The 18,775-nt window shown below is 42.6% G+C and overlaps 1 protein-coding gene across 1 annotated transcript in view; it reads left to right on the top strand.

Moving 5' to 3' along the window:
* The first annotated feature begins 245 nt into the window (after nt 1-245).
* GNG4 (G protein subunit gamma 4) overlaps nt 246-18,775 on the top strand; it is a 30,622-nt gene continuing 12,092 nt past the window's right edge. The window contains exon 1 of the mRNA XM_059900178.1: nt 246-344. Within this exon, the coding sequence (XP_059756161.1) occupies nt 246-344 (99 nt within the window). The remainder of the gene's footprint in view (nt 345-18,775) is intronic.

Below are 18,775 nucleotides of genomic sequence, written 5' to 3'. Positions count from 1 at the left end.
TATCTTCTGCTTCCTCTCGCTGGGGCTGAGAAAGTCTGACAAACAGGAGCCTGACGGCTTGCTCCCATCACTCGGATGAAGCCCTCCTTCCTCTTCTCGCAGGAGGGTCTGCCCCCATGTCTCCCTGGCCTGGGAAGAGAAGCGGCAGGGAGTAGGAGGCGAGAAAGCTGAGGGGGGTTCTGCCTGACGTTTGGAACAGCAGCTCTTTCAACCCCTTAACTTTTGGTTGTTTCAGGGGCAGCAGGATGAAAGAAGTCATGTCCAATAATAGCACTGCCAGCATCTCCCAAGCCAGGAAGGCCGTGGAGCAGCTGAAGATGGAGGCATGCATGGACAGAGTGAAGGTAAGCTCACACAAGCCGGCCTGGCCCTCTGTCCAGCGCTCAGCTCTGAACAGTGCCCCCCGACCCCGTGCTCAAAGCAGCCTCACGAGAGCAAGTGCGTCGCCCCATACAGCATCCAGCCAACACTGGCGGCTCTAACATTGACACACGAGCGTTTGCTGTGGAGTTCTGAGCGTGCCTGAGCATCCAGGGGACGCAGAATACACAGTGTGTGTGAATTCCGTGAGGAGTCGCCAAAAATAGACCCATATTCATCTCAGCTCTCTTTAGCTCCGTTGTCATGCCAGTAAGCGAGAGAGAGTTGAACCGTGAGATCCGTCATAGTTTTCCTGCCTGATCCAGGGACTTTGAGGTTCAACAACATCGGGTATTTTGACAGGGGCGCTGTCGGGAGTGCAGCATCAAACCATATGCACGGCATTTGTCATACGCTCCTTTGGGGAGGGAAGGGAAGAAAGGTGCCAGCCGCCGCCCACCATGTTCATTTCTCGGAGGAGTGTAGTTGTCTGCACGCTGGGGGAGCTGACGTGAGATGAAGCCAGCTCTTCTCCAGGTGCCACTTTGAAGCGAGCAGGAGGCCAGGCGGAGCAAGGGGCTCTGAGATGCCACTTAGTTAGGTTCATTGACTGTAATACACCTGGAGGCCCATCGGGAATCTGACAGCAGGAAACACGAGTCCAATGTGTCTGTGGCCTTCTGGGACCCAACACAGGGCTCTCACCCAGGCACTGGGATTCAAATAAGACAGAATCCATGGGGCACTGGGGGACTCCTAAAGCCTTCTGTTGGCAGAGCGAGCAGTCCCTTCCCCAGGCTCCCACCCCCGAGAGCTGTGGCCAGATAACACCAGCTCCTGCTTCCATCAGGATGGTTATCCCCCTTCCCTGGGGACCTCCAGGTACGAGCTGTCCAAGGAGGCAGTAAACGAGTGCAGTAAGCGACACAGTGTATATACCACGCGAGAAGGGGATGCAGGATGATATGCATCGGTCTAAGTGGACCGGCTATGTGTGCACGTACTGATACCAACTACAAATTAGACCTCAGTCCTTGATCCCTAGGCTAGAAGAGGAAGCAAGAAAAGAAACAGTTCTTAAAGAGGGGGAGCCCCAGTGGTGTAGAAATGGGTCTAAGGATGAACACTGCAGACAGTCAGCAGGCTACTGGTTCAAGGATAGAACAGACCTTGCTGAGAGGACGAGAATGCGGTGAGATTCGCTCTTTGGACAAAGATGCCTGAGCGCCTGCTCTGGCCTCAGCGCAGTCCTGGGATATAAACACGAATGGAATGTTCCCGTCATGTTGCTCAGAGAGGACTCCTGGGAGTCGTAAGCTGGGAGTGGGTTGTGAGGTGACACGGGGGAGAAGGGAAGGCTAGTGTGAGCTGACTGTGGCTCATCGCGAGCACTTGGACTTGACGGAAGAGCTGGTAGTTGTGCTGGGAGGGCAGCTGGGGGATGCTGTGTGCACAGGTACAGTTCATGAAAACGACTGGGTGTGCGCCGAGGCTACGTACGGGATGACCAACAACAGTCGATAAAGTTGTCAGAGGCCGAGGTACCCGGGAGAGGCCTCGAGGGGAAGAGAGCGGAGGCAGGATGGAGAGGCTGGCGCGCGAGAAACTCAGCAGAACTTAGAGGGTAAGTGTGGGAGCCGCCAGGAAGAGAGAAGCTAGACCTCAACTGTCAAGTCCATGGCCTGAGGACTGGAAAGATGGTGGGTACCGGTTTTGGCGATAGGACAGTCACCTTGCTGGGGAGTTTTACTTTGGCAAGGAAGATACACTCGGTGATAACAGATCTCACCTGTGACCATCACCACCCAGGAGTCATGGTGGGGACCACATGTCCCCACGAGGAAGGGCCCTTCAGGAGTCATTAAAGGCACATGCACAGTCTCCAAAAGAGGCGGGAGAGATGATAAGGCAACTCAGAGTCTAGTTCGTTACTCAGGTGGCTTCAAGGGATGGGCAGTCCCGTTCTTGCGGTGAGTGGGTTATGGAAATGCGGCTCCTTGATCCTGGGAGAAGCCGCCCAGGGGGATCTGCGGCCTCTGTGGTAATTCCAGGGCCAGTGACAGCCGTGTCAGATTTGGTTCAGAGCTGGCAGAGTGTCGTCACAGCAGAGATGATCCAGGGCTGCCTGAGGACAGAGGTGGCCGTGAGGAACCGCATGCCGGCCGTAGCTTCACAGTCACGTGTGGTTTTTTGGCTTGGGTTTTGCTCACACAACCTTGAACTTTTTGTTTGTTTGTTTGAAATTGTGGTAAGATACATGCAACATGTAATTTACCAGTTTAGCCACTTTTAAGTGTACAGTTAACTAGCATTGCTTACATCCACGGTATTGTGCAGCCATCCATTTCCAGAGCTTTTTTCTTATCCCCCAAAACAGAAACTCTACCCATTAAGCTCTAACTCCCTGTTCCCCCCCTTCCCTAGCCCCAGCAACCTCTCTTCTACTTTCTGTCTCTATGAATTTGACTATTCGAGGTACCTCATTGATGTACATGGAATCATGCAGTATTTTTCTGAATTTTGTGTATGGCTTATTTCACTTGGCATATGCCTTCAGGGTTTGTCCAGTGTAGCACGTGTCAGGATTCCATTCCTTTATAAGGCTGAATAGTATTTCATTATGTGCATGTACCACGTTTTATTTACCCATTCATCTGTTGATGGACATTTGGATTGTTTCCCCCTTTTGGCTATTGTGAAGAGCGCTGCTGTGAATGTGAGTGTGCCCGTGTTTGGGTCCCTGCTTTCAGTTCTTTGGGGTATATGCCCAGAAGTGGCATTGCTGGATCATGTGGTAATTCTGTGTTCAACTTTTCTGAGGAACCACCATACCGGTTTCCGTGGTAGCCGTACCTTTTTACATCCTCCCCACCCCCCAAGCAATGCACAAGAGTTCCAGTTACTCCACGTCCTTGCCAATACTTGTTATTTTCCTTTTTTTTAAATAATAGCCATCCTCATGGGTGTTAAGCTCACACTTTATTTGATATTACTGTTTTTAAGATTTTTTTTTGACGTGGACCATTTTTAAAGTCTTTATTGAAGTTGTTACAGTATGGCTTCTGTTTTATGTTTTGGTTTTTTGGCCGCAAGGCATGTGGGATCCTATTAGCTCCCCGGCCAGGGATCGAATTCGCACCCCCTGCATTGGAAGGCAAAGTCGTAACCACTGGACCGCCACGGGAGTCCCTCACACTTGATTTTAATCACTAGACGCCCCTTGCTTCAGGGCACAGGATGGCTTTGGGGAAAAACCTACTTGATGCAACTCTTTGGCGAAAAAAAAAAAAAAAGTGTGTATTAATATCAATTAGCCAGACAATAAAAACAGAATGTGGAAAGAAAGAGACTCCATCAAGGATACTCCAGACTGACCTTGATAAGGACCTTGAGGAGGGTGGAAATAGGAACAGTGTCACCAGGGAGAAGAAGTGGCCTTTCTAGGGTGGGTGAGAGTTTACTGCAGGAGGGGAAGAAGGAAAAAGGGAGCCTGGGGGTAAATGACCGAGGAAGCTGGAAGGAGGAGAGGAGCAGTACCTAGAATTCACTGACCTCATCCAAACAGTGAGGGGAACGCCAGGTCCAGATGAAGGGGCAAAAGGACAGGCTGACTGCATGGTGAGGATGTAGAAAAAGTGAGTGTGCCGGGCCCGGAGAGAGGGAAGAACAAGGGGAAACAGCTGGAGGCCCCGTGGAAGAAATAACTGCAGTGACAGGTCCCACAGAGCCGGCTCCCAGGTGGAAGCATGACAGAGGGGGACCCAGAGGACAGCCTGGGCAGGACACGTGTCGGGCATGAAACCAGAGAGGAGCCCCATGGCTTGTACGGTGTGTCGCCGACTGCAGAACCCACCTCCGGGCTTCGTAGTTTGCTCTGCTTGGAAGAGCATCTCATGGGGAAGGAAGGATGGAAACTATGGCGTTTGCAGCTCAGGGGAATAAAGGAGAGGTCTGTTAAGGGGAGAGAAGGGAAAAACTACGGCATTAAGCAGTTGTTTGGGTTGCAAATATAAGAAAAAGTATTCGTGTGAACTCAGAGGTTTGGGCAGGTCATGGAGGAAAAATGTAGAAATATCCACTGTCTTCCTGTCTATCCCCCTCAAACATCATCTGTACAAAAGCACTAGTGTCAACATAGACTTTGTTCCAGATTTTGCAGGACGTAGAAGAGAGGCTTCACCATATAGCCCACAGCCAGCCCTCAAACCCACACATACCGCTGCGTTAAGAGACCCTCCCCACACACACCCTCAGCATCCTTCTTGCCTCTCCTTACTGTTACCAAATCGGGTCCAGCTGCTTGCCGCTCATAAATCACTACTGGAGAGAGACAGAGAGACAAACGTTGGTAGAAAGGAAAGTTGCTTTTAATCAGAATGCCGGCCGTCTGGGGACACAGTGGATTCAGTGTCCCCCCAAAACCACCTCCAAAGATTCTGCTCAGCCGTGAAAGGTTTTAAAGGGAAATAATAATCTCAGTGAACCATTGAGATAGGGGGTCCGAGTCCTCGCCGTCTCCCACTGCGTGCAGGCATGTGTGCAGGCTTGTTGATTCCTCGTGATCTTTCTTTAGATGCTGTCTTGTTCACAGCGTTTGTTGTCGAGATTACTGAAGGGGAAGCTAAGGAAGAGATCTGGTCATCCGTTAATTCTTCATTTCGACTTCTTTGATCTATGGAAAGAACCAACAGATTAGGCAAGGTATTGTGTGGTCAAACGATGTGAAAGGGGTGCTAGGGCCGGAGATGAATAGAGCATGGGGAGCATCTGGTGGAAGGTTAGTGACAAGACAAAGGGGGCCGCTGTAGAGAGCTCTTTCCTGTCAAAAGGTGCTTATACTACCTTCATTCCTTTAATGTTTGTTGACTGCCTTCCCCAACTCAGCCGTCTCCCCCAGCATCCATGTGACTCTTCTCCATCCTACCTCAAAGCTCACCGGGGCATTTCCCAACAAAGCTGCGTGTTCCTCTTTGCGAACCTGTATCAGCTGCTTAAAAGAAAATGTAAATGTGTTCCATGCATCGTAAGCACAGGGAGGATTCAGCATAGAACCTGTATGGCCTCCCCAAAAGCAGAAAGTTTAGCAAATAGTACTCAGGATCCTAAAAAATAAAGAAAGAGCACAGGGGCTTCCCTGCTGGCACAGTAGTTAAGAATCTGCCTGCCAGTGCAGGGGACACGGGTTCGAGCCCTGGTCCAGGAAGATCCCACATGCCGCGGAGCAACTAAGCCCATGCGCCACAACTACTGAGCCTGCGCTCTGGAGCCCGCGGGCCCCAACTACTGAGCCCGCGTGCCACAACTACTGAAACCCACGCGCCTAGAGCCCGCGTTCCGCAACAAGAGAAGCCACCGCAATGAGAAGCCCGCGCACTGCAACGAAGAGTAGCCCCCGCTCGCCACAACTAGAGAAAGCCCGCGCGCAGCAACGAAGACCCAATGCAGCAATCAATCAATCAATCAATCAATCAATGGTGAGCACATAAAAGATGACTTGGAAACTGTTTTGGTACCTTGGAAAAGGGCACCCATAACCTTATTCTTACTCTCACCCTTTAGAGGTTCAAGCAATATAAAGTTCTATTGGGAAAGCACATATATGACATGGGTCATCAAATAGGGAAAATTTGTTGAGAAATTATGGCAGATATGAGCTGAGCAAAGTATAAGATTCTTTTTTTTTTTTTTTTTAATTTTATTTATTTATGGCTGTGTTGGGTCTTTGTTTCTGTGCGAAGGCTTTCTCTAGTGGCAAGCGGGGGCCACTCTTCATCGCGGTGCGCGGGCCTCTCACTATCACGGCCTCTCTTGTTGCGGAGCACAGGCTCCAGACGCGCAGGCTCAGTAGTTGTGGCACACGGGCCCAGTTGCTCTGCGGCATAGTGGGATCTTCCCAGACCAGGGCTCGAACCCGTGTCCCCTGCATTGGCAGGCGGATTCTCAACCACTGCTCCACCAGGGAAGCCCAAAGTATAAGATTCTTAAGTGGAGAAAGTGGTTTCTGGAGCCTGACTGTCCAGCCCAAGAGAAGACTTCAGCTGCAGAAAAGGCGTCCCCTGGGGGAGATACAGAGGCCCTGAGCAGGCCAGGTCCCAGGCTCCCAGGAGGGCTTCTGGGAGCTTCCTCTCCACTGGGTACCCCTCAGGGTGCCCTGATTCTCCTGACACTGGACCAACCCCATGGGCTGTGGCCTGTTAGGCTCTGGGGATGGATGCACACCTTGAGCAAACCGGTACCTCTCAGCCAGGGACCAGGAAGCTGACAGACTTGCCAAGCAGCATTAGGCCCATCTCTCTCGCTTGCCTTCAGTAGATAACTTAAACAGCTGTGGGTGTGCTGACAACCCCGAAAAGCGCTGCCCTTGGGATGAAATTAATCTTGTCACCACAAGCTTACAGATGAATGGGTAAAGAAGATGCGGTACATATATACAATGGAATACTACTCAGCCATAAAAAAGAATGACATAATGCCATTTGCAGCAACATGGATGGACCTAGAGATGATGATACTAAGCGACGTAAGTCAGACAAAGGCAAATATCATATGGTATCACTTATATGTGGAATCTAAAAAAATGATACAAGTGAACAGAAACAGACTCACAGACTTCGAAAACAAACTTATAGTTACCAAAGGGGAAAGTTGCCGGGGGTGGGGGGGCGGCGGGTGGTGGGATAAATTAGGAGTTTGGGATTAACATACACACACTATTATATGTAAAATAGATAATCAACAAGGACCTACTGTATAGCACAGGGAACTCAATATTCTGTAATAACCTAAATGGGAAAAGAATCTGAAAAAGAATAGATATATGTATATGTATGACTGAATCACTTTGTGGTGCACCTGAAACTAACACAACATTGTAGGTCAACTATACTCCAATATAAAATAAAAATTAAAAAAAAAAAACAGCACAAGCTTGATTTGCTGATTGTTGACAGACAGATCGCCCTGTTCTATGTCAGCCTCCCTTCTATAGACTGCTGAAAAAATGAGGGCAGGAAAAGAAGAATGGCAGATGACAAATGTGCATAAAGTCACCCAAAGAGATGGCGGCAGTAGTGAAACTAGTGCTGAAAGAAGGAACTGCCATAAAAGAAGAGAGATTCTATCGTGAGAAATAATGACAGCTGTTCACAATCTTTCTCCATAAAAGGTATGAAAAATTTGGAGAAAACAGTGTGGAAAAGGGGAATAGCTTTAGAGAAAGGAATATTCCTACTTACTTTTGGTCTTGGAGATTTTCTCATTTGACGCTTAAAAGCAAATACATGATCAAAAAATATTTTAGTTAGGAAATACAAGGACACAAAAACTGAATTTACGAGTGTTCAAGATAGAGGTTACATATGCTCTACTTATTCCATTTAGAACTTTTTTTCAAACCATAAATATGTGAGAGTGAACTAGACATATCCCAAAGCGTGTAGCATACTTAAGGCTCTTCAAAGAGAAAGGGAGAACTTAAAGTGAGAATGTGAGAAAGTAGGCATCCTTATCTGGGGGCTTTAAATCTTGTCTTGAAAATAATGCAATTTTTCTGTTTATAAAAATAGTACTACTATATATAAAATAGATAATGGATAAGGACCTACTGTATAGCACAGCGAACTCTACTCAACACTGTGTAATAGCTTATATGGGACAAGAATCTAAAAAAGAGTGGATACATGTATATGTCTAACCGAATCACTTTGCTGCTGTACACCTGAAACTAACATAACGTTGTAAATCAACTATACTCCAATAAAAATTTTTTAAAAAAGAAACATATAAAATTTAAAATAAAAAAAAGTACTCATTTATTTTAGGAAGTTTTGGAAAATATAGAGAAGTATGAAGAAGAAAATTTAAATAATCTGTAACCACTACATTTTCATGTTTTTCCATCCAGCTGTTTATCTATTTTTCTTTTTATAAAATTATGGTTGTAATATACATTTTGTTGATGAAAATTCAGTTAACAACCAAGTTAAGAAGGAAAAAAGGGGAATTTTATTTGAGCCAAACTGAGGATTGTAACCAGGGAGACAGACTCTCAGAAGCTCTGAGAACTGTTTCACCTGTTAGAAGTTAAAGGCACAGTCATACATTTTCGAGACAAAGTATCATACGTCAAAATGACATACTGATATTTTATGTAAAGTTCACCAAGGATACATAGTCCAGGTAAACAGGTAGGGAGCAGCAAGTCACCATGACCCCCTACAGCCCTGGGAAAGAACTCTCTTCTTTTAAGAAGTTACATTGCGAACCTCAGAAGAAAGGGAAAAAAATTGATCTTTACAGTTGATCAAGCATTCCCACCTTTGAGGACCTTTGCTTAAACGTGTAATGCAAATGCACACTGCACATTAGGGAGGGAGGGAGGAGGCATAAACGGACAGAGAGGATTTCATGTTTAATTTCTCTTGTGCTGCCTTAAAATATAAATTTTATTTCATCAATTTATTACTTTTTGCAATCTGACTTCTCACTGAACGGTATATTGTGATTAGTAAATACTCTCCTAAAATGTCATTTTAATATCTTCATCTGATGTGCAGTTATTTAACTGGTCTCCTATCCTTGGGTATTTCCATTCTTTCCAATTTTTTCAGTATAATTTCCTTTTTTTAATTGAAGTATAATTGAGTTATAATATTGTGTTAATTTCAGATGTACAGCAGAGTGATTCAGTTATATATATATATTTAAATATATATAATTATATTTTTATATATTTCAGATTATTTTCCATTATAGGTTATTACAAGATATCTAATATAGTTCCCTGTGCTATACAGTAAATCCTTGTTGCTTATCTATTTTATGTACAGTAGTGTGTATTTGTTAATCCCATACTCCTAATTTATCCCTCCCTATCCCTTTACCCTTTAGTAACCATAAGTTTGTTTTCTATGTCTGTGAGTCTTTCTGTTTTGCACATAGAGTCATACGTGTTATTGTTTAGATTCCACATATAAGTGATATCATATAATATTTATCTTTCTCTCTCTGACTTACTAGGTGTGATAATCTCTAAGTGCATCCATGTTGCTGCAAATGACATTATTTCATTCTTTTTAGTGGCTGAATAACATTCCATTGTGTGTGTATATATATATATATATATATATATATATATATATATATATATATATATATATACCACATCTTTTTTTTTAATATAAATCTAATTCCTTTTTTTTCTTTTTTTAATTAATTAATTAATTAATTTTTGGCTGTGTTGGGTCTTCGTTTCTGTGCGCAGGCTTTCTCTAGTTGCGGCGAGCGGGGGCCACTCTTCATCGCGGTGCGCTGGCCTCTCACTGTCGCGGCCTCTCTTGTTGCGGAGCACAGGCTCCAGACGTGCAGGCTCAGTAGTCGTGGCTCACGGGCTTTGTTGCTCCGCGGCATGTGGGATCTTCCCAGACCAGGGCTCGAACCCGTGTCCCCTGCATTGGCAGGCAGACTCTCAAACACTGTGCCACCAGGGAAGCCCTATACCACATCTTCTTAAACCAATTATCTATTCACGGGCACTTGGGTTTCCATGTATTGGCTATTGTAAATAGTGCTGCTATGAATATTGGGGTGCATGTATCTTTTCGGATCAGAGTTTTCATCATTTCTGGATATATGCCTAGGAGTGGGATTGCTAGATCATATGGTAACTCTATTTTTAGTTTTTTAAGGAACCTCCATACTATTTTCCATAGTGGCTGCACCAATTTACATTCCCACCAACAGTGTAGGAGGGTTCCCATTTATCCACACTCTCTCTAGCATTTATTGTTTGTGAACTTTTTGATGATGGCCATTCTGACCGGTGTGAGGTGATGCCTCATTGTGGTTTCGACTTGCATTTCTCTGATAATTAGCAATGTTGAGCATCTTTTCATGTGCCTCCTGGCCATCTGTATGTCTTGTTTGAAGAAATATCTATTTAGGTCTTCTGCCCATTTTTTGATTGGATTGTTCGTTTTTTCCATATTGAGTTCTATGAGCCCTTTATATATTTTGGATATTAACCCCTAGTTGGTTGCATTGTTTGCAAATATTTTCTCCCATTCTGTAGGTTGTCTTTTAGTTTTGTTGATGGTTTCCTTTGCTGTGGGAAAGCTTTTAAATTTTATTAGGTTGCATTTGTTTATTTTTTGCTCTTATTTCTTTTGCCTTGGGAGATGTCTAAGAATGTTCTCTTCTAGGAGTTTTATGGTATCATGTCTTATATTTAGGTCTTTAAACCATTTTGAGTTTATTTTTGTATATGGTGTGAGGGAGTGTTCTAACTTCATTGATTTACATGTAGCTGTCCAGCTTTCCCAACACCACTTGTTGAAGACACTCTTTTCTCCACTGTATATTCTTGCCCCCTTTGTCATACATTAATTGACCATAGGTGTGTGCGCTTATTTCTGAGCTCTCTATTCTGTTCCATTAATCTGTCTGTATGTTTTTGCACCAGTACCATGCTGTTTTGATTACTGTAGGTTTGTAGTAGTTTCTGAAGTCTGGAAGGGTTATGACTCCAGCTTTCTTCTTTTTCCTGAGGATTGCTTTGGCAATTCTGGGTCTTTTGTGGTTGCATATAAATTTTAGAATTATTTGTTCTAATTCTGTGAAAAATGTCTTGGGTATTTTGATAGGAATTGCATTAAATCTGTAGATTGCTTTGGATAGTATGGCCATTTTAACAATATCAATTCTTCCAATCCACGAGCATGGGGTATCTTTCCATTTCTTTAAATCATCTTCAATTTCCTTTATCAATGTTTTATAGTTTTCAGCATACAGATCTTTCACCTCCTCATTTAAGTTTATTCCTAGGTATTTTTTTATGTGATTTTAATTGGGACTGTTTTTTACTTTCTCTTTCTAATATTTCATTGTTAGTGTAAAGAAATGCAGCAGATTTCTGAATATTGATCTTGTATCATGCTACCTTGCTGAATTCATTTATTAGTTCTAATAATTTTGTGTGGCGACTTTAAGGTTCTCTATATAGAGTATCATGTCATCTGCAAATAGTGGCAGCTTTACCTCTTCCCTTCCAATGTGGATACCTTTAATTTCTTTTTCTTGTCTGATTGCTGTGGCTAGGACTTCCAGTACTATGCTGAATAGAAGTGAGAATTTAATGGGAAGGCTTTCAGCTTTTTACTGTTGAGTATTACATTGGTTGTGGGTTTGTCATAAATGGTTTTTATTATGTCGAGATATGTTCCCTCTGTACCCACTTTGGTGAAAGTTTTTATCATGAGTGGATGTTGAATTTCATCAAATGCTTTTTCTGAGTCTGTTGAGATGATCATGTGGTTTTTGTCTTTCCTTTTGTTAATGTGGTGTATCACATTGATCGCCTTGTTCCTACCCCTGGCCCAACTTTCTGTTGTACTTATCTTTTTTGTATTGATTAGTAAGAGTTTCTTGTATATTATATATTACAAATAGTTTTCCCAGTTTGTTGTGTGTGTTTTAATTTAGTCTTTGATTATTTTTGATGTACCAGTGTTTAAAAATTTTAATATGGAAACTATCAATATTTCCTTGTGGACTCCTTTGCTTTATACATAAGCCTCTCCATGATGAAATTAGATCAACACTCACCTATAGTTTTTCTATTTCCTTTATTATTTCAGTTTTTACATTTAACTGTCTAATCCATCAAAATCTGTTATGTCATTTACTTAAGAATCGATATAAGAATTTTTTCAAAGTTTTTTAAAAATTTAAACCAGTTCATAATTAACAACCCATAATTCCCCCTCTTGATCTGAAATGTGGTAACTGATTCTGCTCTCCCACTTTTGAGCAGATACTGACTCTTCAGAGTATTTCTGTTCCTACTTCTGGTCACTCATCCCTGTTTCCATTACTGGATCTCTATCTGCCATATTCACGCTAGTGGTCTCTAGTTTTATCCCTAGCCCGCTTTGCTTTTAAACCTTCAGGGTCTTCTTGGGTAAACTCATCTGCTCCTGTGACTTTTTAATATATGTGTCTCCAGCCCAACCCCCTGAACTTTTATTCTGTATATCTAGGTGCTTACTGGCCAATCCCCCAAAGCCTTAAAATCAGCACATCCAAAACTGACCTTTTTTTATTTCATCCTGTTCTTTTTGTGTATTCTCTCCCTCATTTCTTTATACCACCATCTACCTGGTCTCTCAAACCAGAAACTCTCTTTCATCCCACATAGCTGATATATTTCCATATACTATCAGTGTAGCTCCCTGAACATTTCTGAGATCTCTCCCCTCACCTCCATCCTCATGGTCACATTTATTGTCTGACCAACTGCAGAAGCTGTAGGTGGTTGATCTGCCTCTAGTCTTGCCCCTTCAGATCTGTCCTTCCCCTTTCTCTAAATTAGTCTAGTATAAAAATCTGACTTTGAATCCCTCTATTTAAAACTGGATAAAATAGGAGCTCCTTAGCATGACCTACAAGTGGTCCACTCATGGTGTCCGAGGAACTATTAATACCCCTCCAGGCTCATCTCTTTGTACTCACTTCCACATGTCTACACTCACACTTTCTCCAGCAATTTCTTAAATATGCCCTGCTGTAACATGCTCTTTTGCCTTTTCACATGATAGTCTCTTCATCTGGAAGACTTCTTTCACCTCTGCCTGGAAAATATCTATTCATTAATCATATGCCAGTTTAGGGGGGAAAAACAGACACTGGTCTGTGAGCCTTGGCATTCCACCCACCTGGCTTTTCACAAAGGTGGTCTGCTTGCCCTAAAGTGGGAATTGGCCAAAAACCGAAGATTTCCACCGTGGGGTTGGACAAACTGGGGAGAGTATGAAACATCTTTAAACATCTTTAAAGCACTAAAGAATAACTTACCTGAACTAGGACTTTCCACTGCCTCCGGTCTCATCACCCACTCAAAGCACTGAATGAGGATGTTCCAGCCACACTGTAAAGAGAATATTCAAATATTGCTTCAGCAAACAATGAAGGGGGTCAAAGAGAACCTCCCCATACTGTTCTTGCACAAATAGCAGACTTGGATTAGAACTGCCCTCTTAAGTATAAAAGAAAAAAAAAAAAAGAAACATTGGACCTATGCAAATATTCTGCCAAGGTATCAAGGACCAGACTCTAGTGTATGAAAGGCTAATGGAGCACTCACTTAGGAAGAAGTCTTCTTCCAAAAAAACCAAAGAACATTTTAGGTGACTGCTTTATAGTCTCCAAAAAATGTAAAGCAAACATAGAATCTGTGAAACAAGAGCTCAAGGGAGAGATAAAATAATGAGTTGAAAGGGAGGTAGAAAAGCTAAGGAAAGAATTTGAGAGGGGGTGGGGAACACCATTAGAAGGAGCAAAGAGTCTTTCTTTGTCTGGCTTACTCTACTTAGTATGGTAATCTCTAGGTCCATCCATCTTGCTGCAAATGGCATTATTTCATTCTTTTTTATGGCTGAGTAGTATTCCATTGTATATATGTGCCACATCTTTAGCCATTCATCTGTCGATGGACATTTAGGTTGCTTCCATGTCTTGGCTATTGTAAACAGTGCTGCAGTGAACATTGGGGTACATGTATCTTTTCAAATTATGATATCGCTTATTTGTGGAATCTTAAAAAAATGATACAGATAAACTTATACACAAAACAGAAATAGGCCCACAGACATAGAAAACAAACTTATGGTTACCAAAGGGGAAAGGAGCAGGGGAGGGATAAATTAGGGGTTTGGGATTAACAGATACACACTACTATATATAAAATAGATAACCAACAAGGACCTACTGTATAGTACAGGGAACTATACTCAGTATTTTGTAATAACCTGTAAGGGGGAAAAGAATCTGAAAAATACAGATATAAATGTATGTATAACTGAATTACATTGCTGTACACCTGAAACTAACACAACATTATAAATCAACTATACTTCAATAAAAAAATAAAATAAAAAGAAGGAGCAAAGAGTATAACACATGCTACAGAAAACCAAATTAATGACATGGAGGACAGGCTTAAGAAACTCGCACAGTAAGCAAAAGAAAAAGACAAAGAGTCAGATCAAAGCAGCTAGAGAGAAGATGACAGAAATGAAGACTGACAACAGCATTCCAACATTTGGATACTGATGTTCCCAGCAGAGAGAAGAAATGGAATAGAAAATACTCCTAAGGATAGAATATTAAAAGGTTTCATTGGGGCTTCCCTGGTGGCGCAGTGGTTGAGAACCTGCCTGCCGGTGCAGGGAACACGGGCTCGAGCCCTGGTCTGGGAAGATCCCACATGCCGTGGAGCAACTAAGCCCGTGCGCCACGACTACTGAGCCTGTGCGTCTGGAGCCTGTGCTCCGCAACAAGAGAGGCCGCGATAGTGAGGGGCCCGTGCACCGCGATGAAGAGTGGCCCCCTCGCACGGAAACGAAGACCCAACACAACCATAAATAGATGAATAAATAAATAAAAATAAAAAGGTTTCATTAAACAGAGGAAGATTTGAACCTGCAGATCCAAACAGCTCGTCATAGTCCAGGAAAGAATGCGATAGAAAATGATCAACCATGAAACGCATATACAGCTGAGGTTACTTAACCTCAAAAGAAAGAGCACATCAAGTATACAGGCAGGGGAAGCGATCATTTAGGACAAGTGCACCTGACTTAACACGTGTCAGATGCTTGAATCCTCACGCCAGACCTCCAATATTGGTACTACTGGTACCCCAGACGGGAAAACCGAGGCCCACAGTTGTTATGTGTTGAACTGAGGATACCAACCCAGATCCTTGATTATCATTGCACTACATTGCCCACCACCACCCCCCCCCCAAAGGGTGGAAATATCAGTCTGGACAACATTGCACCTCAGTTCAGAAGATGCCAGCCTAAAATTCTGTAAACATTCTAAAATGCTGCAAAGAATTTGCCACCCAACCAAGTGGTCACATGTGTCCTAGGAACATAAATATATTCTCAATTAGGCAGAAAGTTAAATATAATGCAAACACATGCTTCTTTTCTTTAGCAAAATTATTTCATTCTGTACAGTTGCATTTCACTAAAGGAGATAACAGATGTGCATATTTTGTGATCATTTACATGTGGTGATATTTATTAGGACTGTAAGAAAGTTTCTGGCGAAGTTCCCACTAGATCAGGAATTCCTTCGAGTAGGGGCTGAGTGTCATCTTGTCTTGGGATCGCACACACTACTTGGGTCATAGCAGGTCACACTGAAGGATGGACTGGCTTAGAACAGCCCAAATCAATAGCAGAGAATCAGGGTCAGGTGAGGCCATCCGTGTATCATAGGCTTCGTTCCTACCAAAAAGGGATAGGAAATCTGCAACTACACTGGCTCAGACATCACAAAGAAACAACACAACACCTGCAGGCATGCTTTTTTATCAGGGCTATGAAACAAAGGCCCTGCTTTGGGGAGGGTGTCCACTCTTGCCTTGTGAGGTCTCTAACTTTGTGCTGAGCTGCTAGGACCGCTTCAGTGTCATCTGCCCTACACATCTTCTGGGCAAGGATCCTTCAACTGAAAGCTCAGCCTCTTAAAGGAACTGGACTTGCAGGGTGAGCCCTCTGAATAGCCTGTGCCCAGACCAGTGAAGAGCTCTTCAGGACATCAAAAGCCCCATGTTCATTGGTGAGGCAACAGCTAAGGTCCACTCGACCTCAGTATCCCTTTTGACTGCACTGGTCACTGCTACTGGATGCCCAGATGTCTGGTCATTCTTGATTTGTTTCTTCAAGATACCAAAGCCTTTTTCCACCAAGCCTCAGAGTTTCCTCCGTGTAAGCCTTTGGTGGAGTCCTTCCAGCTGTATCTTTGGGCTCCTGCTTGCATTTTATAGGTTCTGACAGTAGCAACAAGCCCTACCACAGGAGAGATGGGACTAAAATATCAGCATTTGGTGTTAAAAACCTTTTTCATCACCTCACACCCATCGGGACGGCTACTATCACCGAAACAGAAAAAAACAGGTGTTGATGAGGATGTGGAGAAATTGGAACCTTTGTGCTCTATTGCCAGGAATGTAAATGGTGCAGCCACTGTGAAAAGCAGTATGGCAGTTCCTCAAAAAAAATTTTTTTAATGAGTTACTTACAGGATCTATCAACTCCACTTCTGAGTATACATCCCAAATAACTGAAATCAAGCTCTTTGAGAGAGATTTGTACACCCAGTTCATAGCAGCATTATTCAGAAACGCTAAAAGACAGAGGCAACTTAAGTATCCATCAGCAGATTAATGGATAAACAAACTGTATACAGGCATACCTTGGAGACACTGCGGGTTTGATTCAGGTCAACGCAATAAAGCCAATATCGCAACAAAGTGAGTCACACAAATTTTTTGGTTTCTCAGTGCATATAAAAGTTACGGTTATGCTATACTGTAGTCTATTAAGTGTGCAATAATATCACTATGTCTAAAAGAAATGTCACATACCTTAATTTAAAAATACTTTATTGCTAAAAATTGGTAACCATCATCTGACAATGCGTGGTTGTCATAAATCTTCAATTTATAAAAAAAATGCAGTATCTATGAAATGCAGTAAAGTGAAGCACAATAAACAAGATATGTCTGTATATCCACACAGCAGAATATTATTCAGCTTAAAAAAGGGAGTAATTCAAAAATAAATAAATAAAACTAAAAAAAAAAGGGAGTAATTCTATCACTGTTTTTGAAGAAAGCAAACTTAAAATTATTGTAAATTTCAATTAGATAAATAAATGTAAGGGTATCCAGGAAGTTAAAAAAAAAAAGTATATATTTGAGGAGGAAGATATGTAGAATATTCCTACTAGGTATTGAAGTTTATTATAAAATCATAGTACTTAAAGATTTATGATACTCCTTTAGGAATAGACAAATCAATGGAAAAGAATTGGAAGTCCCTAAATAGACCCAAGTGTATTGGGAATTTGAAATACAATCCAGATGGCATCTCAAAGCAGTAGAGAACAGAGTATTAATAAGTGTTGCTGGAAATGGCTTGCACTTTGGAAAACAAAGCTGCATACACCACTAATTTTATCCAGATAAATATCAGATGGATTGTATTCATCCGCTAGGGCTGCCATAACAGAATACCACAGACTGTGTGGCTTAAACGATAGAAATTTGTGTTCTCACAGTTGTGGAGGCTCCAAGTCCAAGGTTAAGGTGCCGGCAGGGTTGTCTGGTGAGGCCTCTCTCCTTTGGTTGCAGACAGCTGCCTTCACACTGTGTCCTCACATGGCCTTTCCTCAGTGCTCATGTCAAGAGAGAGCCTTCTAGATTCTCTTCCTCTTCTTATAAACACACGCAATCCTACTGGATTGGGGTCCCACCCTTATGACCTCAGCTAGCCTGAATTACAGTCATCCCTTGGTATCCCCAGTAAGGGACTGGTTCCAGGACCCTCCTCAGTTACCAAAATTCAAGGATGCTCAAGTCCCGTATATAAAATGGTGTAGTATTTGCATATAACCTACACACATCCTCCCATATACTTTAAATCATCTCTAGATTACTTATAATACTTAATACAATGGAAATGCTATGTAAACAGTTGTAAATACAACATAAATGCTGTGTAAATTGTTGCTGGTGTGCAGCAAATTCAAGTTTTGCTTGTTGGAACTTTCTGGATTTTTTTTTTTTTTGAACATTTTCCATCCGTGTTTGGTTGAATCCGCTGACACAGAACCCATGAATACAGAGGACCGACTGTATCTCTGTGAAGGCCTTCCGAATACAGTTATGTCGGGGGTGTTGTCCTTAAAAAGAAAAGTCAGCTATTTTACCAGCAAAGATGGGTTTATTTGGGAATAGTACTTAATAGACTTGCAATTCAGGACAAGCATGCTACAGCAAAAACTATAGGCAAGTCCAACAAACAAAGGAGAGGAATGTTATTTTATAGAGAAAAAGGAAGACACTGGGAGGGTTGTTTTGAATGGAAGTCCTTTGGAGAAAAGTGAGAGTTCAGGGTGACAGTAGTTTCTCATTGGCCGAGTTTGCTGGGGTAGTTGATTTCTTGTAGGAGATGTCCTGTTGGGACTTGTAATTGAGGGGTCTTTTCCTGTTGCTGATTCTTCTGTTGGGGTTTGAAATTGACAATGCTTCCAGTAATCGACTTGAGTGGTACTTTATGACTTCATGAGAGCTCCCCCTGCTGGCCGCCTCGCTCCATTTTAATGAGGCTTCCCTTTATTAATTTTTACAGGGGTATGGCTTCACCCTCTGAGTTTGGGGAAACACATTTCAGTTCATAACTTCAATCAGAGATTTAAATATAACAAATAGAACCATAAAAATACTAGGAACCAAAAATCAGCATCACAACTTTATAACCCAACACACAGTCTATATATAAATATACTTTAACAATAAATAATTAAAATATTTATTGAACTCTTAAAAAAAATACTAAGAAAA

The sequence above is a fragment of the Balaenoptera ricei genome, chromosome 16 (assembly GCF_028023285.1).
Source record: "Balaenoptera ricei isolate mBalRic1 chromosome 16, mBalRic1.hap2, whole genome shotgun sequence".
Lineage (NCBI taxonomy): Eukaryota > Metazoa > Chordata > Mammalia > Artiodactyla > Balaenopteridae > Balaenoptera > Balaenoptera ricei.
This window is presented reverse-complemented; position numbering and strand designations above follow the sequence as displayed.